The sequence below is a fragment of the Neoarius graeffei genome, chromosome 5 (genome assembly GCF_027579695.1).
Source record: "Neoarius graeffei isolate fNeoGra1 chromosome 5, fNeoGra1.pri, whole genome shotgun sequence".
Taxonomy (NCBI): Eukaryota; Metazoa; Chordata; class Actinopteri; order Siluriformes; family Ariidae; genus Neoarius; species Neoarius graeffei.
This window is the reverse complement of record NC_083573.1, coordinates 100626411-100651149: the sequence shown is the minus strand read 5'-3', so window position 1 is coordinate 100651149 and position 24739 is coordinate 100626411. Positions and strand designations below refer to the sequence as shown.

At 41.7% G+C, this 24739-nt stretch overlaps 1 protein-coding gene across 5 annotated transcripts in view; it reads right to left on the bottom strand.

Annotated features, from left to right (window-relative positions):
- The window catches only part of LOC132887155 (NACHT, LRR and PYD domains-containing protein 12-like), a 72391-nt gene extending 47951 nt beyond the window's left edge, over positions 1 to 24440 (bottom strand). For 2 of the 5 annotated variants that reach the window (XM_060922612.1, XM_060922608.1), the window contains exons 1-7: positions 14378 to 15356; positions 13855 to 13971; positions 13037 to 13091; positions 12678 to 12882; positions 10671 to 12435; positions 2602 to 2775; positions 1848 to 2021 (exon numbers count right to left, since the gene is read on the bottom strand). In XM_060922612.1, the coding sequence (XP_060778595.1) occupies positions 1848 to 2021; positions 2602 to 2775; positions 10671 to 12435; positions 12678 to 12882; positions 13037 to 13091; positions 13855 to 13971; positions 14378 to 14412 (2525 nt within the window). In that variant the 5' untranslated portion in view covers positions 14413 to 15356. The other 3 variants (XM_060922609.1, XM_060922610.1, XM_060922611.1) reach the window with 3 other exon arrangements.
- Between the last annotated feature and the right edge of the window lie 299 nt (positions 24441 to 24739).

The window sequence follows — 24739 nt, the reverse complement described above, 5'->3', positions numbered from 1 at the left end:
GCGTTCTCTTCCACCCTGGAAGTAGCACAGCAGACGGTACAGTGATATCTGATATTTGAATTTACTAGGCAAAAGTTGTTTTTGTGTGTGTGTGTTACCAATGGCAGTTTAACATTGCCATGTTTTTGTTTTACCAATGGCAGTTTAACATTGCCATGCTTGGAATATTTCAGTAGCCTCAAGTTCTCTCTGACTTGGTGTAAATTAAGCATATTTTCAGTTTTTATATATTGTACAGTATGTGTTCATTGGAGCCAGCAGCACCTTACCTTTTTTCCAACTTGTTAAGCCAAGTTGCACTGACTACAAAACCTCGTGTAACCTTGTGTGTATATATCTAAATAACTAAAGCCTTTTGTGTTCATTGACATGCTTGTAATACTTTAAATTTCCTTTTAAGGCATGGCTTTCTGGAGGAATTCTTGTGAAAAAAAACTGCAGAATTTATTTAGAATTATTTGTTGTTAAAATGGTGCAATTCCATATAAAAAAAACACATAATTAAGCTGCACATGTTTGTTTGATGGTTATGCTTTTCTTCATCTTTTTCAAAACTTTAAATAAACACTTTTGGATTTATATCCTGCCGCTTTAATTGCATTCTTTAGAATTGAAGAAATTAGAATATGTTTATAATTAAGAATTTGTGTCTACTTATTATAGAATACTGGAATAATATGAGAAAATAAATGAGTAATGTAATATTAATTGATTGTGATGCCAAATGTTTTGCTTTGAAGGCTTCACAATGAATCTTCCTTAGTTTTAGCCTGGCAAGCCAGACTAAATGTGAATATTTGCCACTCGTAGGCAAAAATATTTTTGGCCGCTAGGCGGGTGGGTCTAGTTTACTAGGCTACCTTAGTTTGCCACCTTTAACTTGTTTAGTGTTGCCACCTAGTGGAGAGAAGAGATATTGTCTATATTGATATCTGAATTTACCAGGCAAAAACAAGTTCGGCCAATTGATTTGCTACCTAGGTCAATTTACTTCAGTCCTGTGGACATTTACGGTCCGTGTAGACATCTCATCTCATCTCATTATCTCTAGCCGCTTTATCCTTCTACAGGGTCGCAGGCAAGCTGGAGCCTATCCCAGCTGACTATGGGCGAAAGGCGGGGTACACCCTGGACAAGTCGCCAGGTCATCACAGGGCTGACACAGACAACCATTCACACTCACATTCATACCTACGGTCAATTTAGAGTCACCAGTTAACCTAACCTGCATGTCTTTGGACTGTGGGGGAAACCGGAGCACCCGGAGGAAACCCACGCGGACACGGGGAGAACATGCAAACTCCACACAGAAAGGCCCTCGCCGGCCCTGGGGCTCGAACCCAGGACCTTCTTGCTGTGAGGCGACAGCGCTAACCACTACACCACCGTGCCGCCCCGTGTAGACATAATGGGGGAAAATTGCCCCCCCTGAAAAAAAATTCAGGAGCCGCCACTGACCAAGGGGGATGAATACTTTTGCAAGACACTGTCCATGAGGGAGTTCTCTGATTGGTCAGGAGTTTGTCAGGGTGGGGTTTGATGGACACTTCTTATTGGGGTTGTTTTACTGCTGGAGGTCAAGATTTTGGGAAAAATATGATGTAATTATTTGAACTGAACACAAAGTTGTGTGTTGAGTTTCAAACAGACAGTAAAACAGTTGGTGTGTATCATTCTCTGCTCACACACACACCTCTGATTTCTGGGGGTTTGGAGTGGACCTGAGTACAGGTGGTGTGTTCACGTGTGTCAAAAGGTTGGTTTAATAACCTGTTAGTGTAAAAAGTGAAACCATCTCCTGTAAAAGTACCAGAGGTTTGTTTCGGGGTGTGTGTGTGTGTGTGTACCTCAGTGTCTCCAGTGTACAGTGTGGATTCTCCAGTCCAGCAGAGAGCAGCTTCACTCCTGAATCCTGCAGGTGATTGTTACTCAGGTTCAGTTCTCTCAGTCTGGAGGAGTTTGAGCTGAGAACTGAGGACAGAACTCTACAGCTTTCCTCTGTCAGATTACACACACACAGACTGGAAGAGAAATGATGAAATATCAGAACACTGATCTCAAACACACAAACACAGCCATAATCCAGCTAAACTTTACCATGGAACAGAAATGTGAGTGTGTTTCTCTCACACACAGAAATCAGAGGACAGGACACCACATCAGCACATTTACAGGAGCAGCGACGTCTTTCTGCACTCCACAATCTCTCAGCTACAATTTATTATCACACCATTAGCTCATGGACAGAACACACACGTGTGAGAGCGAGCAGCCGACAAACACTCCACTCTGATCTGTGTTCAAGTTTCTACAAACTAAACACACACAGTACTCTCTCTCTCTCTCTCTCTCTCACACACACACACACACACACACACACACACACACACAGTACTCTCACACACACACACAGTACTCTCACACATACACGCAGTACTCTCACACATACACACAGTACTCTCTCTCTCACACACACACACACACACACACACACACACACACACACACACACACACACACACAATCTTTATATACAGTACACTTACTCTGTGTGTGTGTGTGTGTGTGTGTGTGTGTGTGTGTGTGTGTGTGTGTGTGTACCTCAGTATCTCCAGTGTACAGTGTGGATTCTCCAGTCCAGCAGAGAGCAGCTTCACTCCTGAATCCTGCAGGTTATTGAGACTCAGGTTCAGTTCTCTCAGACTGGAGGAGTTTGAGCTGAGAACTGAGGACAGAACTCTACAGCTTTCCTCTGTCAGATTACACTCACACAGACTGGAAGAGAAATGATGAAATATCAGAACACTGATCTCAAACACACAAACACAGCCATAATCCAGCTAAACTTTACCATGGAACAGAAATGTGAGTGTGTTTCTCTCACACACAGAAATCAGAGGACAGGACGCCACATCAGCACATTTACAGGAGCAGCGACGTCTTTCTGCACTCCACAATCTCTCAGCCACAATTTATTATCACACCATTAGCTCATGGACAGAACACACACGTGTGAGAGCGAGCAGCCGACAAACACTCCACTCTGACCTGTGTTCAAGTTTCTACAAACTAAACACACACACAGAACTCTCTCTCTCTCACACACACACACACACACACACACAGTACTCTCTCTCTCTCTCTCTCTCTCTCTCTCACACACACACACACACACACTACTCTCTCACCCACACTCTCTCTCTCTCTCTCACTCACACACACTGAAAAAAGGGAAATATCGGGTCTTTAAATTTCCAAAAATGAAGTTAGTAAATGCAACACAATTTATATTCTGCTTGTGAACATGGATTAATCAAGTAGACTTCAGTTGTTTATAGAGAATGCTGAATGTAATAATTTCTTTCTTGTTGATTGAAATTTATTGAATTAAAAAAACTAACTCGGAATATGTTCAAATGTCGCCAGAAAGTGTCATTAACCACTCCGGAGCAGAAGGTGGCGCTAATGCGCTGATAAGTTGGAGGCCAAATAAGTCAAGAAGACCTGCAAGCCCGCGAAAATTATGGACAAGTCTCCATTTTCTTCAGCAACAAGTCACCGTGGAGAGAAACCCAATCACTGAAAAAGTAAGTTCTTCAAATTTATATATGTTTGTGTTCATGTAAGTTGGGCGATAGTCCACTCGAGTGCTGTTTTCAAACAGTAATGTTACGGAACAATTACAACAGCCTGTTAACTTTTTCTGGTGTGTGTACACACACACACACACATACATACAGTTGTGCTCATAAGTTTACATACCCTGGCAGAATTTTTGCTTTCTTGGCCTTTTTTCAGAGAATATGAATGATAACACAAAAACTTTTTTCCCCACTCATGGTTAGGTGAAGCCATTTATTGATAAACAACTGTGTTTTCTATTTTTAAATCATAATGACAACAAAAAACATCCAAATGACCCTGATCAAAAGTTTACATACCCCAGTTCTTAATACCGTGTATTGCCCCCTCTAACATCAATGACAGCCTGAAGTCTTTTGTGGTAGTTGTGGATGAGGCTCTTTATTTTCTCAGATGGTAAAGCTGCCCATTCTTCTTGGCAAAAAGCCTCCAGTTCCTGTAAATTCCTGGGCTGTCTTGCATGAACTGCGCGTTTGAGATCTCCCCAGAGTGGCTCAATGATATTGAGGTCAGGGGACTGAGATGGCCACTCCAGAACCTTCACTTTGTTCTGCTGTAGCCAATGACAGGTTGACTTTGCCTTGTGTTTTGGATTGCTGTCATGTTGGAATGTCCAAGTACGTCCCATGCGCAGCTTCCGGGCTGATGAGTGCAAATTTGCCTCCGGTATTTGCTGATAACGTGCTGCATTCATCTTTCCTTCAACTGTGACCAAGTTTCCTGTGCCTTTGTAGCTCACACATCCCCAAAACATCAGCGATCCACCTCCGTGCTTTACAGTAGGAATGGTGTTCCTTTCATCATAGGCCTTGTTGACACCTCTCCAAATGTAACGTTTATGGTTGTGGCCAAAAAGTTCAATTTTGGTCTCATCACTCCAAATTACCTTGTTCCAGAAGTTTTGAGGCTTGTCTCTGTGCTGTTTGGCATAAATGTTTGTTGGTCTACCTGACCGTGGTTTGGTTTTAACAGAGCCCCTGATTTTCCATTTGTTAATCACAGTTTGAACACTGCTGACTGGCATTATCAATTCCGTGGATATCTTTTGGTATCCCTTTCCTGTTTTATACAGTTCAACTACCTTTTCCCGTAGATCCGCTGACAATTTTTTGCTTTCCCCATGACTCAGAATCCAGAAACATCAGTGGTTGGATGAAAGATGCAAGAGTCTGTCTGGATCCCAGAAACTCACTCAGCTTTTATGCGCACACACTGATTACAAGCAAACAGATCACAGGTGAGGATGCTACCTTTAGTAGCCATTCAAACCCATTTGTGTCAACTTCTGTGCATGTTATCAGGCCAAAATCACCAGGGTATGTGAACTTTTGATCAGGGTCATTTGGGTAGTTTCTGTTGTCATTATGATTTAAAAAGAGAAAACACAGTCGTTTGACAATAAATGGTTTCACCCAACCACTAAGCATGAGTGGAAAAGATGTTTTTGTGTTATCATTCATATTCTCTGAAAAATGGTCAAAGAATCATAGATTCTGCCAGGGTATGTAAACTTATGAGCACAACTGTATATATATGCATTGCATGTTTGTGAACGTTAGCTAACACCTGCTAGTTAATTTACAGTTGATAGTTAACGTCAATAATCGTGTTTCTCCGCTGAGCCCCAGCTCCCGGTCCTGCTTCTGACGACGGTGCTTCGTTAAACTCGCAGCCGGTGTTGTTGTTCTTGGTTATCCTGTGCGAGGGCGGGATGACACCGTGGTCATACTTGGGTGCCCAGGCAATCTGTATAATCAGTCAACTAATCAAATTATTCCTATTCGTATCCTATTCTTATTTCTCTTATTATTATCCTACATAAAGATAATAATACTAATTTCTTTTGGAACCCTCCTTCTTTGCGATGTAGCCTCCATCTCCCCGGTCTAACAGTAAGTCAGTACTACTCCATATATATATATATATATATATATATATATACACACACACACGGACGGACGGACATCTCCATATACACATTATTCCTCACTGTTGATTTTGGTTTTTCACTCAATTTTAAATTCGCTGTTGTGTTTGATTTTTGTTTTTTTTTGTGTAGTTGTATTGTGATTGTTTGTTTTGTATAATAGTACGGTATACGAATAAATAAATTAAAAAAAGTCGCAGCTGGTGGAGAGCAGCCATTTATTTAGTAATGACATGTTTAGGACAGTGTGTGTGTGTGTGTGTGTGTGTGTGTGTGTGTGTGTGTGTGTGTGTGTGTGTGTGTGTGAATAAACATGTCAAATAAATGCTGGTGTGGCTATGAATATGTTGGTGCAAGTGTCAGTAAAATGCGGGCTCATGTCAATGTTAAAGGAGAACTGAAGTCATTTTTAAACTTGCTTTATTTCTTAATTAACGTGTTATTCAATTACGTTTTCAGTTTTAGTAACCTTATATTGTGACTCGTATTGTCAACTAATTGCAATTAAATATTATACTTATTTTTAGCCATGTTGAGTTTAGTTCGTTTGGTCCACGGCAGGCGTTGCTTATCCGCGCGATCTTCACGAGACTTGTGCGAGACTTCGAAACGTGAAGCGTCAGCCAGGTGTCAGTGCCGCCATTTTGAAAACTGTTTTCCAAACGAAATATCGCACAAAAACGAGTTTGAATGACGATTACTGCCTACTTTTTTCAAACTTTCCTGATTGCTATCAAAACAAACAAATCTTCCGGCTTGATTACATCAGCGTTCGAAAGAGGGCGCGCGCGTCTTTTTTTGCGGTCGCACTGAAAGAAATCAAATTAAAAGTCTGCAAAGAAGAAAGATTTAAAAGAACTGAAAGCTGCAGGCACTCTGTATTGATTAATGTGGGAAATGCGCTCAGTATAATATGGATTTATCACAAACACACGCATGTATTTATTATTTTGAAACCCACCAGCCGACTGGTGAGCTTTGGGTCGATGGTTGCCACTCTTAATGATGTTCGCGTAGTAAGAGGATCAGGCAGCATTAAGAGCATCCTTATACTTTGCGATGCGTTCAGAGAAGAGTGAAAGATGAATAGTAAGGCCGGTTTTCTTATAAAGGCGCTCTAGCCACCTTCCCTTGGCCTTCATGGCCCTAAGTTCAGAGGTGAACCAAGGAGAGGCGCAATTTTAATGTTATACTTCCGTCCTACGATGTCTTGCACAGGTCTCAGCGAATCTCGTTTACGGACATTGCTTTGACATATGGACTGATATATTACAGAGCATATTTCAAACACTCATAACTTGCTATAGCAGCGACAAAATAGCGATCAAAAATGCATTCCTATATTTAATAAAATGACATAAATAGTATTTTGATGATTAAAAAAATTTTGCCTTCAGTTCTCCTTTAAAGCTACAGCGCGCAACTTCTGTTGACCCCTAGAGGAATTCTACATAATTACAAAAACCCTACCGGCGCTTCCACGTCGTGTCTGGCAGTATAGGCTGCGGTCACACACACACGTAGACGAATTAACTTAAAGGTAGAATAAATGGTTCTCAAGAACAATTGTGCAACACACTTTTTGTCAAACTCAGTAAATATCTCCTCATGGTCCGCCAGCTGTCTAATCTGTGTGTGCACTGAAAAAGAATCCAGTGTTCATACACAACCATGGTTCTGTAACTGGGCAACAAAGTGGCTCGGACCGAGCCTCAGAACATTATTTCAGCCAATCAGCAGGTGCGTTCACAGTGTGTTCTCATGGAACAGATAATGCTTCCATTTTATTAAACGTTTATATAATGTTCTGCTGTAGTTACTTGTTCTTGTCTTTAAATTTACCTTCATTCTAACTTTCACCTTACCTAGATCTATAGTGTCACTATTTTATGTTTATCCTTTTCTTGATAGGGCTTGGTGAAAAGGTTTGATTTGCCTAACTTTGGTTTACCAACCTTTTGTCTGTTTTGTACAGAGCATGGATCAAAACACCATCAGTGAGGCCATTGAAGACACCACCATTGGGATTTATGTTCTTAAAGAACATGCTTCAAGTGATGAAGCAGAGGACATTGGCATTGTTCTGGAAGGCATCAAGGTGTAACAAGATCTTGATAATGTAGCATTAGCTGTTGCTATGCTGTTTGGACTGATGTATGCACTGAACCTCAGCTACCCTGATGACCTTCGCTACACTTCTGAGGTCATCCAAAAGATTAGGATGGAACTGGATGGAGGTAAACTTTCCAACAAAGCACTTGCTCTGAAAAACAGGCTCTCAGTCAACGGGTCAGACTGATTTCTGTTGTTTATCCACTTGTGTGTGCGTGTGTGTGTTTATTTCTCAGTGATGAGTTTATGCACAGTTGATTACTTTTTGTTTGTAAATCCACTTTGATTTGTCAAAATTGTCAGCTGTGTAAAATGGTGTTCACAGGGTTAACCCTCATGGTAAAGTGTTTATTTTTTATGAAGCACTAGAGCTTATTTTCCTTTTTCAGTTTGTGGCATGTTTGGCTTATGTCAATAAAATACTGTTATTGTTTTGTATTCACTCTTGAGGATGCACTGTTGCGCTGTACTAACAGTTCACAGTATTTTTTAATGTACTATGATAAGTTTATACTGTATCTGCTGTGTGTTTTTATGCTGAATTTACTGTATGGCAACTGCACTGAGTCCTTCTGTTCAGGTAAAATGTGTGATCTGTAAAGTTTATGGATCAATACAGTTAACGTTTAATCCAGAACCCTGAATCTTTGTTTTTTGTCAATGCAATTTTTTTTTTTTTTAAATATATTTGATTTTTGTATTTGCACAAACTTTAAATACAAAACAATTTGGCTGGCTTTAACAAATAAAGTTAAATTTAGAGACCTAACTTGGGTTGTAAGGACATTATAAAATTGCTTTTAAGTTACATAATACCTTTAAATAATATTAGCATTTACAAATCAAGTTAGTTACATTTAAAAATCTGGTATCCTGAACATTATGTTATCACCTTAACATTACTCCATGAATTGGCATTGCAATAGTTAAAAAAAAAAGTTAAATCAACTTGATTCTTTTAAATAGTCGAACATGACTGAAATATTTTGGTTTAACAAGTAATAATTACATCCATCCATCCATCCATTATCTGTAGCCGCTTATCCTGTCCTACAGGGTCACAGGCGAGCTGGTGCCTATCCCAGTTAACTATGAGTGACAGGCGGGGTACACCCTGGACAAGTCGCCAGGTCATCGCAGGGCTGACACACATGGACACTGACAACCATTCACACTCACATTCACACCTACGGTCAATTTAGAGCCACCAATTAACCTAACCAGCATGTCTTTGGACTGTGGGGGAAACCGGAGCACCCGGAGGAAACCCACACAGACACGGGTAGAACATGCAAACTCCACACAGAAAGGCCCTTGTCAGCTGCTGGGCTCGAACCCAGGACCTTCTTGCTGTGAGGTGACAGTGCTAACCACTACACCACCGTGCCGCCCCAAAAGTAATAATTCATTGAGAAAAAGAAGGAAATTATGTCAGTCATGCACATTCTGATCATGTGGGACCGATGTACACATTAAAATCAAGTAAGTCACATCACATCACATCACATTATCTCTAGCCGCTTTATCCTTCTACAGGGTCGCAGGCAAGCTGGAGCCTATCCCAGCTGACTACGGGCGAAAGGCGGGGTACACCCTGGACAAGTCGCCAGGTCATCACAGGGCTGACACATAGACACAGACAACCATTCACACTCACATTCACACCTACGGTCAATTTAGAGTCACCAGTTAACCTAACCTGCATGTCTTTGGACTGTGGGGGAAACCGGAGCACCCGGAGGAAACCCACGCGGACACGGGGAGAACATGCAAACTCCGCACAGAAAGGCCCTCGCCGGCCCCGGGGCTCGAACCCAGGACCTTCTTGCTGTGAGGTGACAGTGCTAACCACTACACCACCGTGCCGCCCCAAAAGTAATAATTCATTGAGAAAAAGAAGGAAATTATGTCAGTCATGCACATTCTGATCATGTGGGACCGATGTACACATTAAAATCAAGTAAGTCACATCACATCACATCACATTATCTCTAGCCGCTTTATCCTTCTACAGGGTCGCAGGCAAGCTGGAGCCTATCCCAGCTGACTACGGGCGAAAGGCGGGGTACACCCTGGACAAGTCGCCAGGTCATCACAGGGCTGACACATAGACACAGACAACCATTCACACTCACATTCACACCTACGGTCAATTTAGAGTCACCAGTTAACCTAACCTGCATGTCTTTGGACTGTGGGGGAAACCGGAGCACCCGGAGGAAACCCACGCGGACACGGGGAGAACATGCAAACTCCGCACAGAAAGGCCCTCGCCGGCCCCGGGGCTCGAACCCAGGACCTTCTTGCTGTGAGGTGACAGTGCTAACCACTACACCACCGTGCCGCCCCAAAAGTAATAATTCATTGAGAAAAAGAAGGAAATTATGTCAGTCATGCACATTCTGATCATGTGGGACCGATGTACACATTAAAATCAAGTAAGTGCAAAGGATTTTTTTTTTTCAGTGCACAGTGTGTTACTGTCATTTGGTTTGGTTAGTTTCACACTGCACTGATTTTCCAGAGCACCAAACTGTTTGTCCATGAGGGAGTTCTCTGATTGGTCAGGAGTTTGTCAGGGTGGGGTTTGATGGACACTTCTTATCGGGGTTGTTTTACTGCTGGAGGTCAAGATTTTGGGGAAAATATGATGTAATTATTTGAACTGAACACAAAGTTGTGTGTTGAGTTTCAAACAGACAGTAAAACAGTCGGTGTGTATCATTCTCTGCTCACACACACACCTCTGATTTCTGGGGGTTTGGAGTGGACCTGAGTACAGGTGGTGTGTTCACGTGTGTCAAAAGGTTGGTTTAATAACCTGTTAGTGTAAAAAGTGAAACCATCTCCTGGAAAAGTACCAGAGGTTTGTTTAAAGAAGATTAGAGTCACTATTAACAAGCATTAATCTAAACACTGCAGTTCAGCGTGACATTAAAATAACAAACCATGCAGTAATACATTTATAAATAAAAATAAAAACACTCACTTAGCTTTTCTGGAGGCTTTGACCACTGGCAGCAGCTTCAGAAGACATTCATCTGATGGGTCATATTTCTTCAAATTAAACACATCCAGCTCCTGTTCTGAGTTCAGTAACACAAACACCAGAGCTGACCACTGAGCAGGAGAGAGACTGACTCCACTGAGATGCCTGAAATCTCCTCTGTTCAGGTAACGTTGTACTTCCTGCACTAGAGAATGATCATTCAGTTCATTCAGACAGTGGAAGAGATTGATGGATTTCTCTGGAGATGGATTCTCCCTGATCTTCTCCTTGATGTATTCGACTGTTTCCTGTTTGCTGTGAGATCTACTTCCTGTCTGGGGCAGTAGGTCTCGTAAGAGAGTCTGATTGGACTCCAGTGAGAGACCCAGAAGGAAGCGGAGGAACAGGTCCAGGTGTCCATTCTCACTCTGTAAGGCCTTGTCCACTGCACTCCTGAGGAAATCAGACATGTCTGATCTTTGAAAAAGTACAGACCAGATATTTTGGTTTCTAATACTTTTCTCTATGAAAGAGATAAACGTGTATAAAGCAGCCAGAAACTCCTGAACACTCAGATGTACGAAGCTGAAGACCTTCCCCAGGTGAAGCCCAAACTCCTCTCTGAAGATTTGGGTACACACTCCTGAGTACACTGACACTTCTCTCACATCAATGCCACACTCTCTCAGGTCTTCCTCATAGAAGATCAGGTTTCCTTTCTCCAGCTGTTGGAAAGCCAGTTTTCCCAGTGCCAGGATACTCGCTCTGGTCTGCTGAGGATCAGGCTCACATTTCTGATGGTACTTTTGGTCCTTGTGTTTGATCTGAAAGATCAGGAAGTGTGTGAACATTTGAGTCAGAGTCTTGGGGATCTCTCCACTCTCTGCTTCACCCAACATTCTCTCGAGAACAGTGGCTGAGATCCAGCAGAAGACTGGGATGTGGCACATGATGTAGAGGCTTCTTGAAGACTTCATGTGTGTGATGATTTTATTGGCCAGGCTCTGATCACTGATCCTCTTCCTGAAGTACTCCTCTTTCTGAGGATCACTGAACCCTCGTACCTCTGTTACCTGGTCTACACACTCAGGAGGAATCTGATTGGCTGCTCCTGGTCGAGAGGTTATCCAGAGGAAAGCAGAGGGAAGCAGATTCCCCTTGATGAGGTTTGTCAGCAGCACATCCACTGAGGCCGACTCTGTCACATCACACAATCTCTCATTGTTCTGGAAATTTAGAGGAAGTCGACACTCATCCAGACCATCAAAGATCAACAGGAATTTGTTCACATCACAGTCTATGAATCGTAATTCTTTCATTTCTGGGAAAAAGTGATGAAGAAGAGTCATCAGACTGAGATTTCTCTCCTTCATCAGATTCAGCTCTCTAAAGGGAAGTGGGAACATGAAGGTGACGTCCTGATTCGCTTCTCCTTCAGTCCAGTCCAGAATGAACTTCTGCACAGAGACTGTTTTTCCAATTCCAGCAACTCCTTTAGTCAGCACGCTTCTGATGGATGTGTCTTTAAAGAGATCATTACATTTGATGGGTGTCTCCTGTGTTGCTGGTCTCCTGGACGCCGTCTCAATCTGTCTCACCTCATGTTCTTTATTGACGTCTCCACTCCAACCCTCTGTGATGTAGAGCTCTGTGTAGATCTCATTCAGAAGAGCTGAGCTTCCATGCTGTGAGATTCCTTCATTAACTCTTTGAAACTTCTCTCTCAGGTTAGATTTCAGCTTTTGCTGATACACAGAGACGTGTTCTGAGAAACAAAGTAATAACATCTTTTCATGCAAAATCACTGAGAACAATATAAATTAAATATTGATGTGCGTTCCTGATTAATGTATAGAATTTAGAAGGAAAATATATACATTGTAAAATAAAACAAATTTCAGAGTTCTATTCTCACTGACTTATTCAGCTTGATAAATTTTATATGATGTATTTAAATATGAACCAAACTGAAGTAGATAAAATAAAGTGATGACTCAGAGCTCTTACTGTTGCGCAGTGTGTGAGCGAGATCTGTGTGGTTCATGTTCTTCAGGAAGTGCAGTGTGATCTTCAGCACTCCCTCTCTGACACTGTTCTGATCCTCCTCATCCTCCACCTCCCTCTCAGAGCATGCTGGGGAATCTGGACTCAGGAGCTTCTGAAACCTCTTCAGCTCCTTCTGGATCACACTGATGACTTTGTGTTCCAGCTCCTGGTGAGAAACACACAGGAACAGATCCCAATATTATAATGTTACACAGTGAGAGAGGATTTATTTCAGGAAAAGAAGAAAAGTCAGTTACAACTGAAATTGTGTCTGATTACCCATAATGCTGCTGTATGTGGATAAAACTGTACACACACACCTTGAATATGGACTCCAGCTGATTTCTGCTGATGTTTGATTTCTTCTTTTGTGGTCTGTGAACAAACAAAACACAGGCTGGAATATGGACTATATGTATCATAACTGTACAACACACTCATAAATACAGAGACAGATATTTAACACTCTCCTCTTAACACAATACACTGAGTTCAGGATTTCCTCACTGACACACACACATTTAGAAACAAATGTTTGAATGAATGCAGACATCCCAAGTCTCCCGGAAGTTCCGGGAGTCTCCCGCAGACTGATAGTGGCTCCCTGATGCCTGCAAATTGGATAATATCTCCCAGAATCTAGAGCAAGGGAGCAAGAGCGTGCACGCGAAACATTAATGTCTGCATTGCGCATATGACGGAGTGTGCGAGGGAGAGCGAGAGAGACTGCGTATGTGCCTGTTCATGTAGCGCATGCTAAACAAAGAGCATCCTGATTGGTTTACAGACATCCCAACCTGCAGAACCCCCTGATGGGAAAAAAGTCATGCGGCATCTCCCTGAAATGAGTTTCTGCAGGTTGGGTTGTCTGTGAATGAATGAATGAAATAGTGATATAGTGATTAATGTCCCAGGTGTAAATGTTCTCGTGTCGCCCCACAGACCCTCCAGCTCAGGGACTGCAGGCTGAACTGAACTCTTCCAGCAGTTTTCCTCACTGCCAGTCCGAGAGCTGCAGCACTGCACGGTTTAGTGTTTTACTGCTTCAACACCTGATAAAGCTCATGAAGGGCTTCACAATGACACCAGTGAGTTTGATCAGGTGGAACAGTGCTGTAAAACACCTCACTATACTGACCTCAGATCAGCAGGACTGTCTCTGTCTCTGAAGAGAATTGGGAGTCCCATTGACTGGTCACTCTTCATGGACACACAGCTGGGGTCTGGTGAGTCTGATCTCTTTCCCTCCATCATTCTACAACACAGATATTATTACAGACACAAATTAAGGGAAGTGTACATGCTAATATAATATGGAGTGGATATGGATGACTGTATATCCAGTTTGAATTAACACAGAACCTCTTCAACAATCTTAGTCTAATAAGCAGAAAGTAACACAAGGCTTCTGTATGAAAATAAAACAAAGCCTTTTAAAAGCCAGCAATTCAAAGCTGAGGAACATTTATGAAAAGTGACATTAAATGCCTTGTTATTTGGTTTCAGATGATCCATCTGTCTCCACTGTGATTAGTTTTAATCTCATGTCATCATGTCTCACGTATTTATACAGACCCCTCTGAAAGCGCTGGAACAGCAAGGGCACTTCTTCTGTTTTTCTCATTTACTTTAAGACTATCTATCCCAATACTTTTGCCCACCTAACCATTGGGTGGTCTGCCTCCAAAGGTGTCATGTTCTGTTGCTGAACACATCGAGATGTAAAGATCAGGAGATGAAGCTGAAATTCTGATCTATCGGCTCATATTCATCTTTTTGATCTCAAACCCAAATCTGTTCGGTGTAAAGCAGAAACAAAATAATTGTTCTTGCTGTTCCAATCGGCCCCTTGGGCATGACATCTCGCATCACGTGATAATTCCACCTGGGGGACAAACAGACAGCGTCTTTTGTGTAAGCAAGGCTTAATCTGTTTTAAGACAGAATGCACAGAAAAATTGAGCAAACGGTGGCCACAAGCCACAAAATTCTCAATTTTGTGAAAAAAATCAAGAATTTTGATTTCATCACGCGGGCTGAAAATAAGGTAAAATACGCAGGTCCCAAAACTTGGCTCACAGAGTAAAATTCTGGCTTCCGATTCCTCACTCGACACCATATTTGTTTAAACCAGATATCAAACACTTCATCTCTTTAAATTTCCGGATTAAGAGGATGTTTGTGACAGCAATCAAGGACATTCTTTCAGGACCACTTGACAACAAGGCAATTTCCTGGCAAACGAAAAATCGAATTTTCTTCTTTAGCTCACTTTTCAAATGAGTTCAAATTAAGGTTATACCTTCTGGAGATGTCCTATTTTAGCAATATGCAAAAGTTATGCTGGCTTTTTGACCAAGAGATTAAAAAAAATTATACCTGAATCTGAGGGAATTCAACGTAAATGAACGAGAACGTGACCATTTGGTGACCCCGCTGTGTGATGCTGTAAACTCAAACTGACTTATTTAAAAAAAAAAAAAAACAGCTACAACTCAGAACGAATATCATGCTTTTTAACGTGTTTGAGGTCTGAATAAAAGCTTCCCGGTACTAGTTATTGAAATTCTGTGCAATCCAGTGGTTCTACAAACATATAAGTAGAAGGTAGTTTAGTGAAGACTTTCTGCTCGTACTGAAATGTCAAAACACCCACTTGAATACTTGCTGATATCAAACACTCGTCAGAAACTGTCTTCAAAGCCGTAGATGAGAAATCTGCACTGGCATTCCTTAAATAATAAGTGGACAATAATGTTAAACTCCATTCTTTGATTATGATTTGAGTCTTTGCTTGCAATCTGTGCAATTGGTGATTCTACAGGAGCTGTCAAGAATTCAGTGAACTGTAGCTGATAAAGGTAATAACACAGGTGGTGACTGCATGACATTTGCCAACGTTTGAGCCTTTAGATTTCATTGATAAAACTGAATATGTGTCACTCAGCTGAGATTTTTAGAGGGTCAATGATGTGACAACTTTTTTTGTGTTCCTATGGTTTAGTTACATTTAAAAAGGTTAAAATTTGAAAATAAACTCACAAATTACTTGAATACATTCTCTTTTTGAAGACCTAGTCTAAAATTTCTGGATTTGATCAATTTTTAGAGAATATTCAGGGGATAATGGTAAAAATGTCAATGTGATGTAACCATAAAAACCTTGTACCAAATACTTAAACATGTTCAAAAAAGGTGAAATTCTCAATAAAACGCATTATCAACTAGTTTGGCATAATCTTACATTTGTGTTGTTTAACAATGAATAAAATAAATGGAACACCATTGTTCTGAATATTATAACTAATTTGGGGAATTGTGTCTGTCAAGTCAACTTCCTAAATTGTCAAGGCGGTGTAACCAACATTTGAGGAGCCATTTTGTTCATTTGTGTAAGAAGACCATGTGGCAGGAAATTATATCACAAAGAAGGACCCCTGATTAGCCTAACTGCTGCATGCCAAGGTTAGTAGCTCTCTTTGAAATCTTGATAATTTGACATTTTTAGGGTATGGTCAGGTGTGCTCAGAGTTACATGTCAAATGGAAACCATTTATAATTCACAATAACTGTAAAAATAAGTATTCATTTAAAAAAAAATGTGTTTACTGCAAGCAGGTTACACTCCACACAAGTTTGGTGTATACGACCTCATCATCCTTTTCCTATGACACTCTCTCTGCTTCTCCCCGCCATGATGAACATGCTGTATGGGCTCACATGGAGCCTGTACTGAAGGATGCCATAGGCAAATCTGACAAACCCACCACTTTACATATCATAAGTGATGGACCAGTGACCCAATACAGGAACAAGAAAAACTTTTTTCTTCTCAGCACAGTGCCTTTTCTGAGTGGGTTTCAAAGGGTCACTTGGAATTTCAGTGAGAAGTCGCATGGGAAAGGAGCTCCTGATGGAGTGGGAGGGGCTCTCAAGCGTACTGCAGACATAGCAGTCCAAAGAGGTACCGACTTACAGACAGCCGAGGAACTTTACAACTTCCTGAAGGATCAGCCCTCAAGCATCAAGTACTTTTGGATATCCGAGGAAGCCATTGTCAAGTACAATGAATCAGTCCCAACAAATGTCCCAGCCGTAAAAGGTACACTGAAAATCCATCAAGTGACCTCTGAAGAGCCAGCTGTGATTCAGTGGAGGGAAATCTCATGTTTCTGTGCAAGACCTGATATCTGCAAGTGCTATGATCCGATCCCAGCATATTTCCGCAACCTATCAGAAGACCTCCCTTCAACATCTACCAACTGTCAGCAGGATCAAATCAAATCAAATCAAATCAAGTTTATTTGTATAGCGCTTTTAACAATAAACATTGTCGCAAAGCAGCTTTACAGAATTTGAACGACTTAAAACATGAGCTAATTTTATCCCTAATCTATCCCCAATGAGCAAGCCTGTGGCGACAGTGGCAAGGAAAAACTCCCTCAGACGACATGAGGAAGAAACCTCGAGAGGAACCAGACTCAAAAGGGAACCCATCCTCATTTGGGCAACAACAGACAGCCTGACTATAATATTAACAGTTTTAACAGGTATAACCCTCAACTGGCCTCATGGGGCTGTCCTTCACAGGAGCGGTGCGATAAAACTCCGACCAGACACAGGGCACCAGGATGGATCAAGCAGGTCCGAGGGGCAGAAGAGGCCAGCATCTCAATCCCAGGATCAACATGCAACTCAGAGGGACAGATGGGGGGGGGGGGGGGGGGGGGGAAGAAAACACGTTGTTAGGTATGCCCTAAAAATGACAAGTATTAAATCTGTGTGGTAGGCTCGCAGAGACGAGAGTCTTTACATCAGGCATAACACACAACAATGGCATGTTAATATGGTAAAATATATCATGACCTGCTCTGGCTGGATGCTTGATTGGGTGATGGGAGCACACTCCTCAGCAATGAAGAGATGCAGATGGGACCCTTAGGGCTGGCCAAGACAATTCAGTTACATTTCACCGGGTCTGGGACATGCGACAGAATGTTTGACGGCCAATTCCCTGCAGGCTACGATAGCCAGTCGAGGTCTCCACCCTCTCCACCAAAAGATTTCCTGTTGACTCCATGTAACTCAGAGGGACAGATCTCGGGTGGGGGGGAGGGAAAGAAAACACAGGTGGTTAGGTATGCCCAATGTCACCTGAATAAGTAGGAACAGTATACATATTGCACCGAGTACAAGCAGGGACTCCGGCAACTAACTATGACAGCATAACTAAAAGGAGAGAGCCAGAAGGTAACACAGGCATGAGGGAGCCCCGGGACATAAAGCAGCCAGCCACTACACCGTCAACAAACTCGAGTGAGCAAGCGAGTGGGGACTGACAGCATCCATACATCCCAGTTTACCAAAACACTCTATGTCTGAGGACCCTCCAGATCTACTCCTTTACCTCATAAACACCATTAACAAAAGGCTTGACTAAACAGATATGTTTTCAGCCTAGACTTAAATGCTGAGACTGTGTCTGATTCCCGAACATTACTTGGAAGGCTGTTCCATAACAGTGGGGCTTTGTAAGAAAAGGCTCTGCCCCCTGATGTAGCCTTCACTATACGAGGTACCAGCAGATAGCCTGCACCTTTTGATCTAAGTAGGCGTGGCGGGTCATAAAGGAGCAGAAGTTCACTCAGGTACTGTGGTGCGAGACCATTTAGTGCTTTAAAGGTCAAAAGTAGTATTTTATAATCAATACGAAATTTGATTGGGAGCCAATGTAGTGTGGATAAGACAGGCGTGATGTGGTCATATTTTCTAGTTCTAGTAAGGACTCTTGCTGCTGCATTTTGAACTAACTGGAGCTTGTTTATGCACTTATTGGAACATCCAGACAGTAAGGGATTACAATAATCCAACCTGGAGGTAACGAAAGCATGGACTAGTTTTTCTGCATCATGCAATGACATTAAATTTCTTATCTTTGCAATATTTCTGAGATGAAAGAAAGCTATCCGGGTGATGTTATCAATGTGAGTTTCGAATGAAAGACTGGGGTCAATAATCACTCCGAGGTCTTTTACTGCTGCACGTGAAGAAACAGAAAGGCCATCCTTTCAGGATCTGAAAGGCAAGTTCATTCTGGTCAGATATGAAAGTAAGCCTTTCATGGGACAGGTCATCCAGGTGGTGGGTGAAGAAGTGGAAGTGAGCTGCATTCAACAGTTGGGTGAGAAGAATGTCTTCACCTGGCCTCATCCACCTGACATCCTATTCTATTATGAGTCTGATGTGCTGCACAAAATCTCTGAGCCAGAACCTTTGAACTCACGTCATTCAAAACTCATGACAGATGACTGGAAACAACTCCAAGCACACACAGCCTGAAAATTCAGGTGGTCTGTCACACTGACACAGACTGGACGGGAATAGGATATAACAAAACATTTCAAACCACACACACAGCCATAAACACCCGATTCTCCTTCTCTCTCTAGCCCATCCAGCCCCCCTCACGACAACTTTGAACATTTTGACACAAATTCATTGTAGTCAGATGTTCTTCTTTTCACAGTAGAAAACATGAGTTCACATGATTTTTGTATGTTTGTTTTTTAAATGATTTCATAAAAGAACAGAAGTGCACATGATTGTTGTTGCCATGTTTGTTTCCTAAACTAATTCTTAAATTAACTAACAACAGAAAACACCCAATTCTTGTTGTAGATGTTTTTTCTTCATTGAAAATAATAAAAAACACAAGTTCAATGGACCTTGTTGACTGTCATGCTTGATTTTTAGTGCCAGTTTCTTCTGTAAAAGCAACATTGTCCGATGAAAAATACTGGTTACACCAATTGACACAAATCAGTTCCAGGTTTGTGTCAATTGGTGTAACCAGTACTTTTCATAAAAATAGTATAATTTACAGGAAAATTCATGGGGAATAAGATGTAATCCTCTATTGCAATGTACTAACATATTTTTTAACAGTTTATACATAATTTGTCAAATATTATTGAGAAAACGCCAAGGGTTTTTAGCATTTGTCCTGCTCTAAATTGCAAAAACGCATAAAATTATATTTTAGAATAATCCTAATAAAATCTATTTTCAAGTGATATATTAAAATTAAGTAACTGTTTTTATAAGTACACTTGCATACACTCTAGGTGGAAATAAATACTTAATATTTCTCCTTTTGTTGTGGTTACACCACTTGACATTTTCAGGGGCAATCAGTCTTTCCTTTTGTAAAAAATGGTTCAAAAGCTATTTTAAATTACATGAAACCAACAGAAATACAAAATATACATTTTTGCAAGGGGCGGCACGGTGGTGTAGTGGTTAGCGCTGTCGCCTCACAGCAAGAAGGTCCTGGGTTCGAGCCCCGGGGCCGGCGAGGGCCTTTCTGTGTGGAGTTTGCATGTTCTCCCCGTGTCCGCGTGGGTTTCCTCCGGGTGCTCCGGTTTCCCCCACAGTCCAAAGACATGCAGGTTAGGTTAACTGGTGACTCTAAATTGACCGTAGGTGTGAATGTGAGTGTGAATGGTTGTCTGTGTCTATGTGTCAGCCCTGTGATGACCTGGCGACTTGTCCAGGGTGTACCCCGCCTTTCGCCCGTAGTCAGCTGGGATAGGCTCCAGCTTGCCTGCGACCCTGTAGAAGGATAAAGCGGCTAGAGATAATGAGATGAGATGAGACATTTTTGCAAACCTGATGCAAGCTTTTAAAACAATTTATTAAAACATTTCTGAATTGCTCATAATGCAAACTCTTATTTGTCACTGACCCTAGAATGCAAAGAGTATGCTCCGAGCAGAAATATTCTTATTGATCTTTTTATTTATTAGTTATTTATTTTTATATCAGCCCTCCTCCCCCACACACACCCAACCCCGAGAAAAAAAAGAAAAGTTAACGCTGTTCTCATCCCTAATGTCTCCCGCGCCTTGGGCCTGTTCGCTTATATTTTGTCGACTTCAAAGATTATAATCAAAAGACAGAATTAAATGTTATTAGTTCTTAAGTTAATCCAGGAGCCCAACAGATGGGCTCCTGGTTAATAGGTGTACAAAACAAACCCAGCAGATATTGCGTGGTCCATGATCTCAGCTAAGGATTCCAGTGGGCAACGCTTGTTCTCGAGTGACGAGTTTCTTACTGCGCAGCAGATTTCGAGCTTTTTCTCCTTTCTGGCTTCCAAGCGCACATTATCCATAACCAGTGGTGGGGAGGTGGAGAGCGACGAGGAAGCTGGTACAGACGCTGCCACTAAGGAATCAGCCTTCGAAGACATGCGTGAGGAAGTTATGTGCAGCTTGAGTTTGCAGCACCGTCTAGCACGATCGCTACAATCTGTGTGAGATGAGGGCAAAGTCAAAGCTGTCAACCTTTGTTGTGAGCATGCATCGCGATATCTGCGAGAGGTTCGATATCGACACCTCCGATGTAAAGTCAAAAACGAAAGCGCCATACCCTAGCAAGTTGGAGGAATTTCTGAGGCAGTGTAATTGTTATAAATAAATATTGTGTCTTGAACGGTTCTCTTGTGCTCAACTGATAAAACAAATTCGGGTTAACCCTCTCTCAAACCGGCAGACAGTAAAGGTGACTGTAGTAGTGTCCCAAGAAAAGGTTAGTGTTCACTTTGGCTTGACAGATTTTCACAAAATAAATTTTTTTATTTTTCTATCAATAATTTTTTACTGTGTGTGGTCCAGTTTGTGCGCGCCCGTCTAGTTAATCAGAACACAATCAGCCAGAAGTCAAAATGTACATGATTTATTTCATTTCTTTCTTTTCAACGAAATTTAGTGACAGTTAATCACATGCGTTGATCGAATACTTGTTGCCTTTTCGTAGTGTATACGCTGACACTTGTGTTCAGGTGTAATATAAAAAAAATACAATAAAAACTGAGCCGTTTAATGAGTATAATTAATTTTATTCTTAATGATGGCAGGGGGTGTGAAAAAGGGTCAAACGAATGCTCATGCCGAGCCCATGATTTTGAGAATTTGCTCGATTTTTGTGTGCATCCTCTCCTAAATATGGTTCATTTTTGTGCTGTATTTGGTTGTTCAAACAAAGAAATATATAAAATGTATTACCGTCTCCCCGCTATCAAGAAAAATGTTAATAAAGAAGCAAATACATCAAGAACAACAAAGAAATGAGTGATTAAAGAGAATATGACGAGAGGAGGCAAGTCCGAGAACTCCAGAGAAATTCGTGATTGTATTTAAAATGTATATTTTTTTAAATAGAAAGTTGGATATGAGTATGGAAGAGTTTGCTTAAGAATCTTGTTTCATTTCTGCTCACATTCAAGTGAGCTTCTTCATGAAAGTGTTCAAACAAAATCAAATAATTTTCTTACAGATGAACCAACTTCCTTATTCGACACAGAAAACTCAGACTGGACACCAGACAAACAACTCGGACAAAATTTAGTAAAAAACCCAACAAGGAGCGACATGTGCGATATATCCTGAAAGAACAGAACAGATTAAGAGCAGAGAGCGCTGGAGCTTTGTTTCTGTTATCAGAGGAACCCAGTCCTGTGCAAAATGTCCCCATGCAAAATGTCCCCAGAGTGTAGTAATGAACCTACAGTTCAAGAGAGTTCTACACACACACACTGAACTTTACACCAGCTGCATGCATGTGAAATGGAAATAAATCGACTAAGTCAGGAAAAACTCATCTCATCTCATTATCTCTAGCCGCTTTATCCTGTTCTACAGGGTCGCAGGCAAGCTGGAGCCTATCCCAGCTGACTATGGGCGAAAGGCGGGGTACACCCTGGACAAGTTGCCAGGTCATCACAGGGCTGACACATAGACACAGACAACCATTCACACTCACATTCACACCTACAGTCAATTTAGAGTCACCAGTTAACCTAACCTGCATGTCTTTGGACTGTGGGGGAAACCGGAGCACCCGGAGGAAACCCACGCAGACACGGGGAGAACATGCAAAGTCCGCACAGAAAGGCCCTCGCCGGCCACGGGGCTCGAACCCGGACCTTCTTGCAGTGAGGTGACAGCGCTAACCACTACACCACCGTGCCGCCCCTCAGGGAAAACTGTTTTGGATAAAATTGTGATTGTCCATTACACACTGATCAACCTGTGTGACTCAATTGTGCCTTTTGAATCGAGAATAAATGAAGAGGGAACTGAACATTAACCGATTATTGAAATTATTATCACAAGGGTGATTATAGTTACTGTATAACTACAGCTACAGCTGGAATGTGCTGATTCTGTTAGCGTTTGTAATTATTGTTCCATCCACTATTAGATAAAATTAAAATAAAATCTTAAAATATTGTTTGAAAGTCTAAACCAAGATATTTTGTTATTTTACAAATAATAACACTTCAGATATTGTTTTAACAATAATAAGTATCACTGTAGAAATGATTGAGTGTAAATAGCTCTGTAACTACATGTCCTTGAGGTTGTTGAGACATGGAGGGGTGGGGATAAGCTGACAAAATGACTGTGGATAAGAGCTGACGTTAAAAGTTTCTTGATTGCCTTATCGAGGTTCCTGGCCTGCCTGTATAGAAACCTGAGTTTGGTGTTGGCCTTACGTATAATATTGTCAGCTACATGGCTCCCACTAAGAGACTGGTCTAATCCCATGCCTAATTATTTCACAGAGGATTTACTGGTAATTTTTTTACCATAACATGTGACATCCAGAGACTTGTTACTATTAAGTCTACGTTTGGAGCCAAAAAAGTATGGGTTCTATCTTGCCAACGTGCAGAGACAACTTGTTTTCTACAAGCCACTCTTGGACTGATTGAAGCTCACAAGACAGACGCTGCTGAATATCCACAGTGTTTTTGCCCGACACCAGAAGGGCAGAATCGTCAGCATACAGCAGTAGTTTACATTACACTGCTGAGAGCATATCATTAACATCAATCAAAAAGACGAAGAGACCTAATATTGATCCCTGGGGGACCCTACAGACCACATTTGGAGGTGAGGAGGTGACGCCACCAGCCTCAACACACTGCTGCCTATCAGAAAGGTCGGCTTTAAACCAGTTAACAGCAGGTTTCTGCAGAACAAAAGATTACAATTTAATTCACAAAATACTATGTTCCACAGAGTCAAAGGCCTTTTGCAGGTCCAATAAAACCATTCCTGTGAAACTGCCTTTGTCCTGTTCTGACTTCACATAGTCACAACAGTCTTTACTTTCCCCACAAGTATGGACTTGTCTGGAAAAAGTCTTTACACAAAGAAGGGTTTGTGGCTTTTGTAGTGTGTAAGTGTTCTTCCGTGTGTTTCCTCTTCAGGAAAAAGAAGGTCTGTTCCAACATGGCGCTAACGCTAACGCTCGCCCACAAATCTGCACCGCCACTCCAGTCGCTTCGAGGGATTTTGTTGGGATCATAACCGCCAATAAACTCTCATTTCCGCCGATATCTATCCTTCGCTTCTTTCTGACTAAGATTATCCAAGTAATCCGGTAGCAGAGCTTTTTTAGCTGCAGTTTTCTTCGGACAACAGCAACAGACGCCGGACATCTTCACTTGGCTTCAGTCTGGGAACAAAGTTCGCTTGTTCCCCAGGCGACGGGGGAGAACGGAAATGTGACGTCACTGCAAGGGGCCAATACTTTCAGAGAGCTCTATTAAAGCTTTAGATGGAGAAACTCACCGTGTTATAGTCCTGAAAAGGTTCATTTTCTCCTCGGCACTAAATGGAGCTGCTGACTTTCACTTTCACTTTCTGCTCTGGGGGCGGAGGGAGGACACACACACACACACACACACACACACACACTATGGACACACTGGAGACAGACGCTCTCTCTCTCTATGGAGACACAGGACCTACTGATCTTGTCATAAAAGATTTTACAGTTTTTGCCCATTGCTTGAACACGTTTTGCAAAACTTGGCTCATTGTCAAAACTCTGCACACAAGCAAATAAGACACAACACTGGGAAATAAACCATTCACATCTATGTCAAACTGAAACTCTGCTATCAAAACCTAACAATCCTTTGTCAAAATGTCACTCTGATGACAAAATGA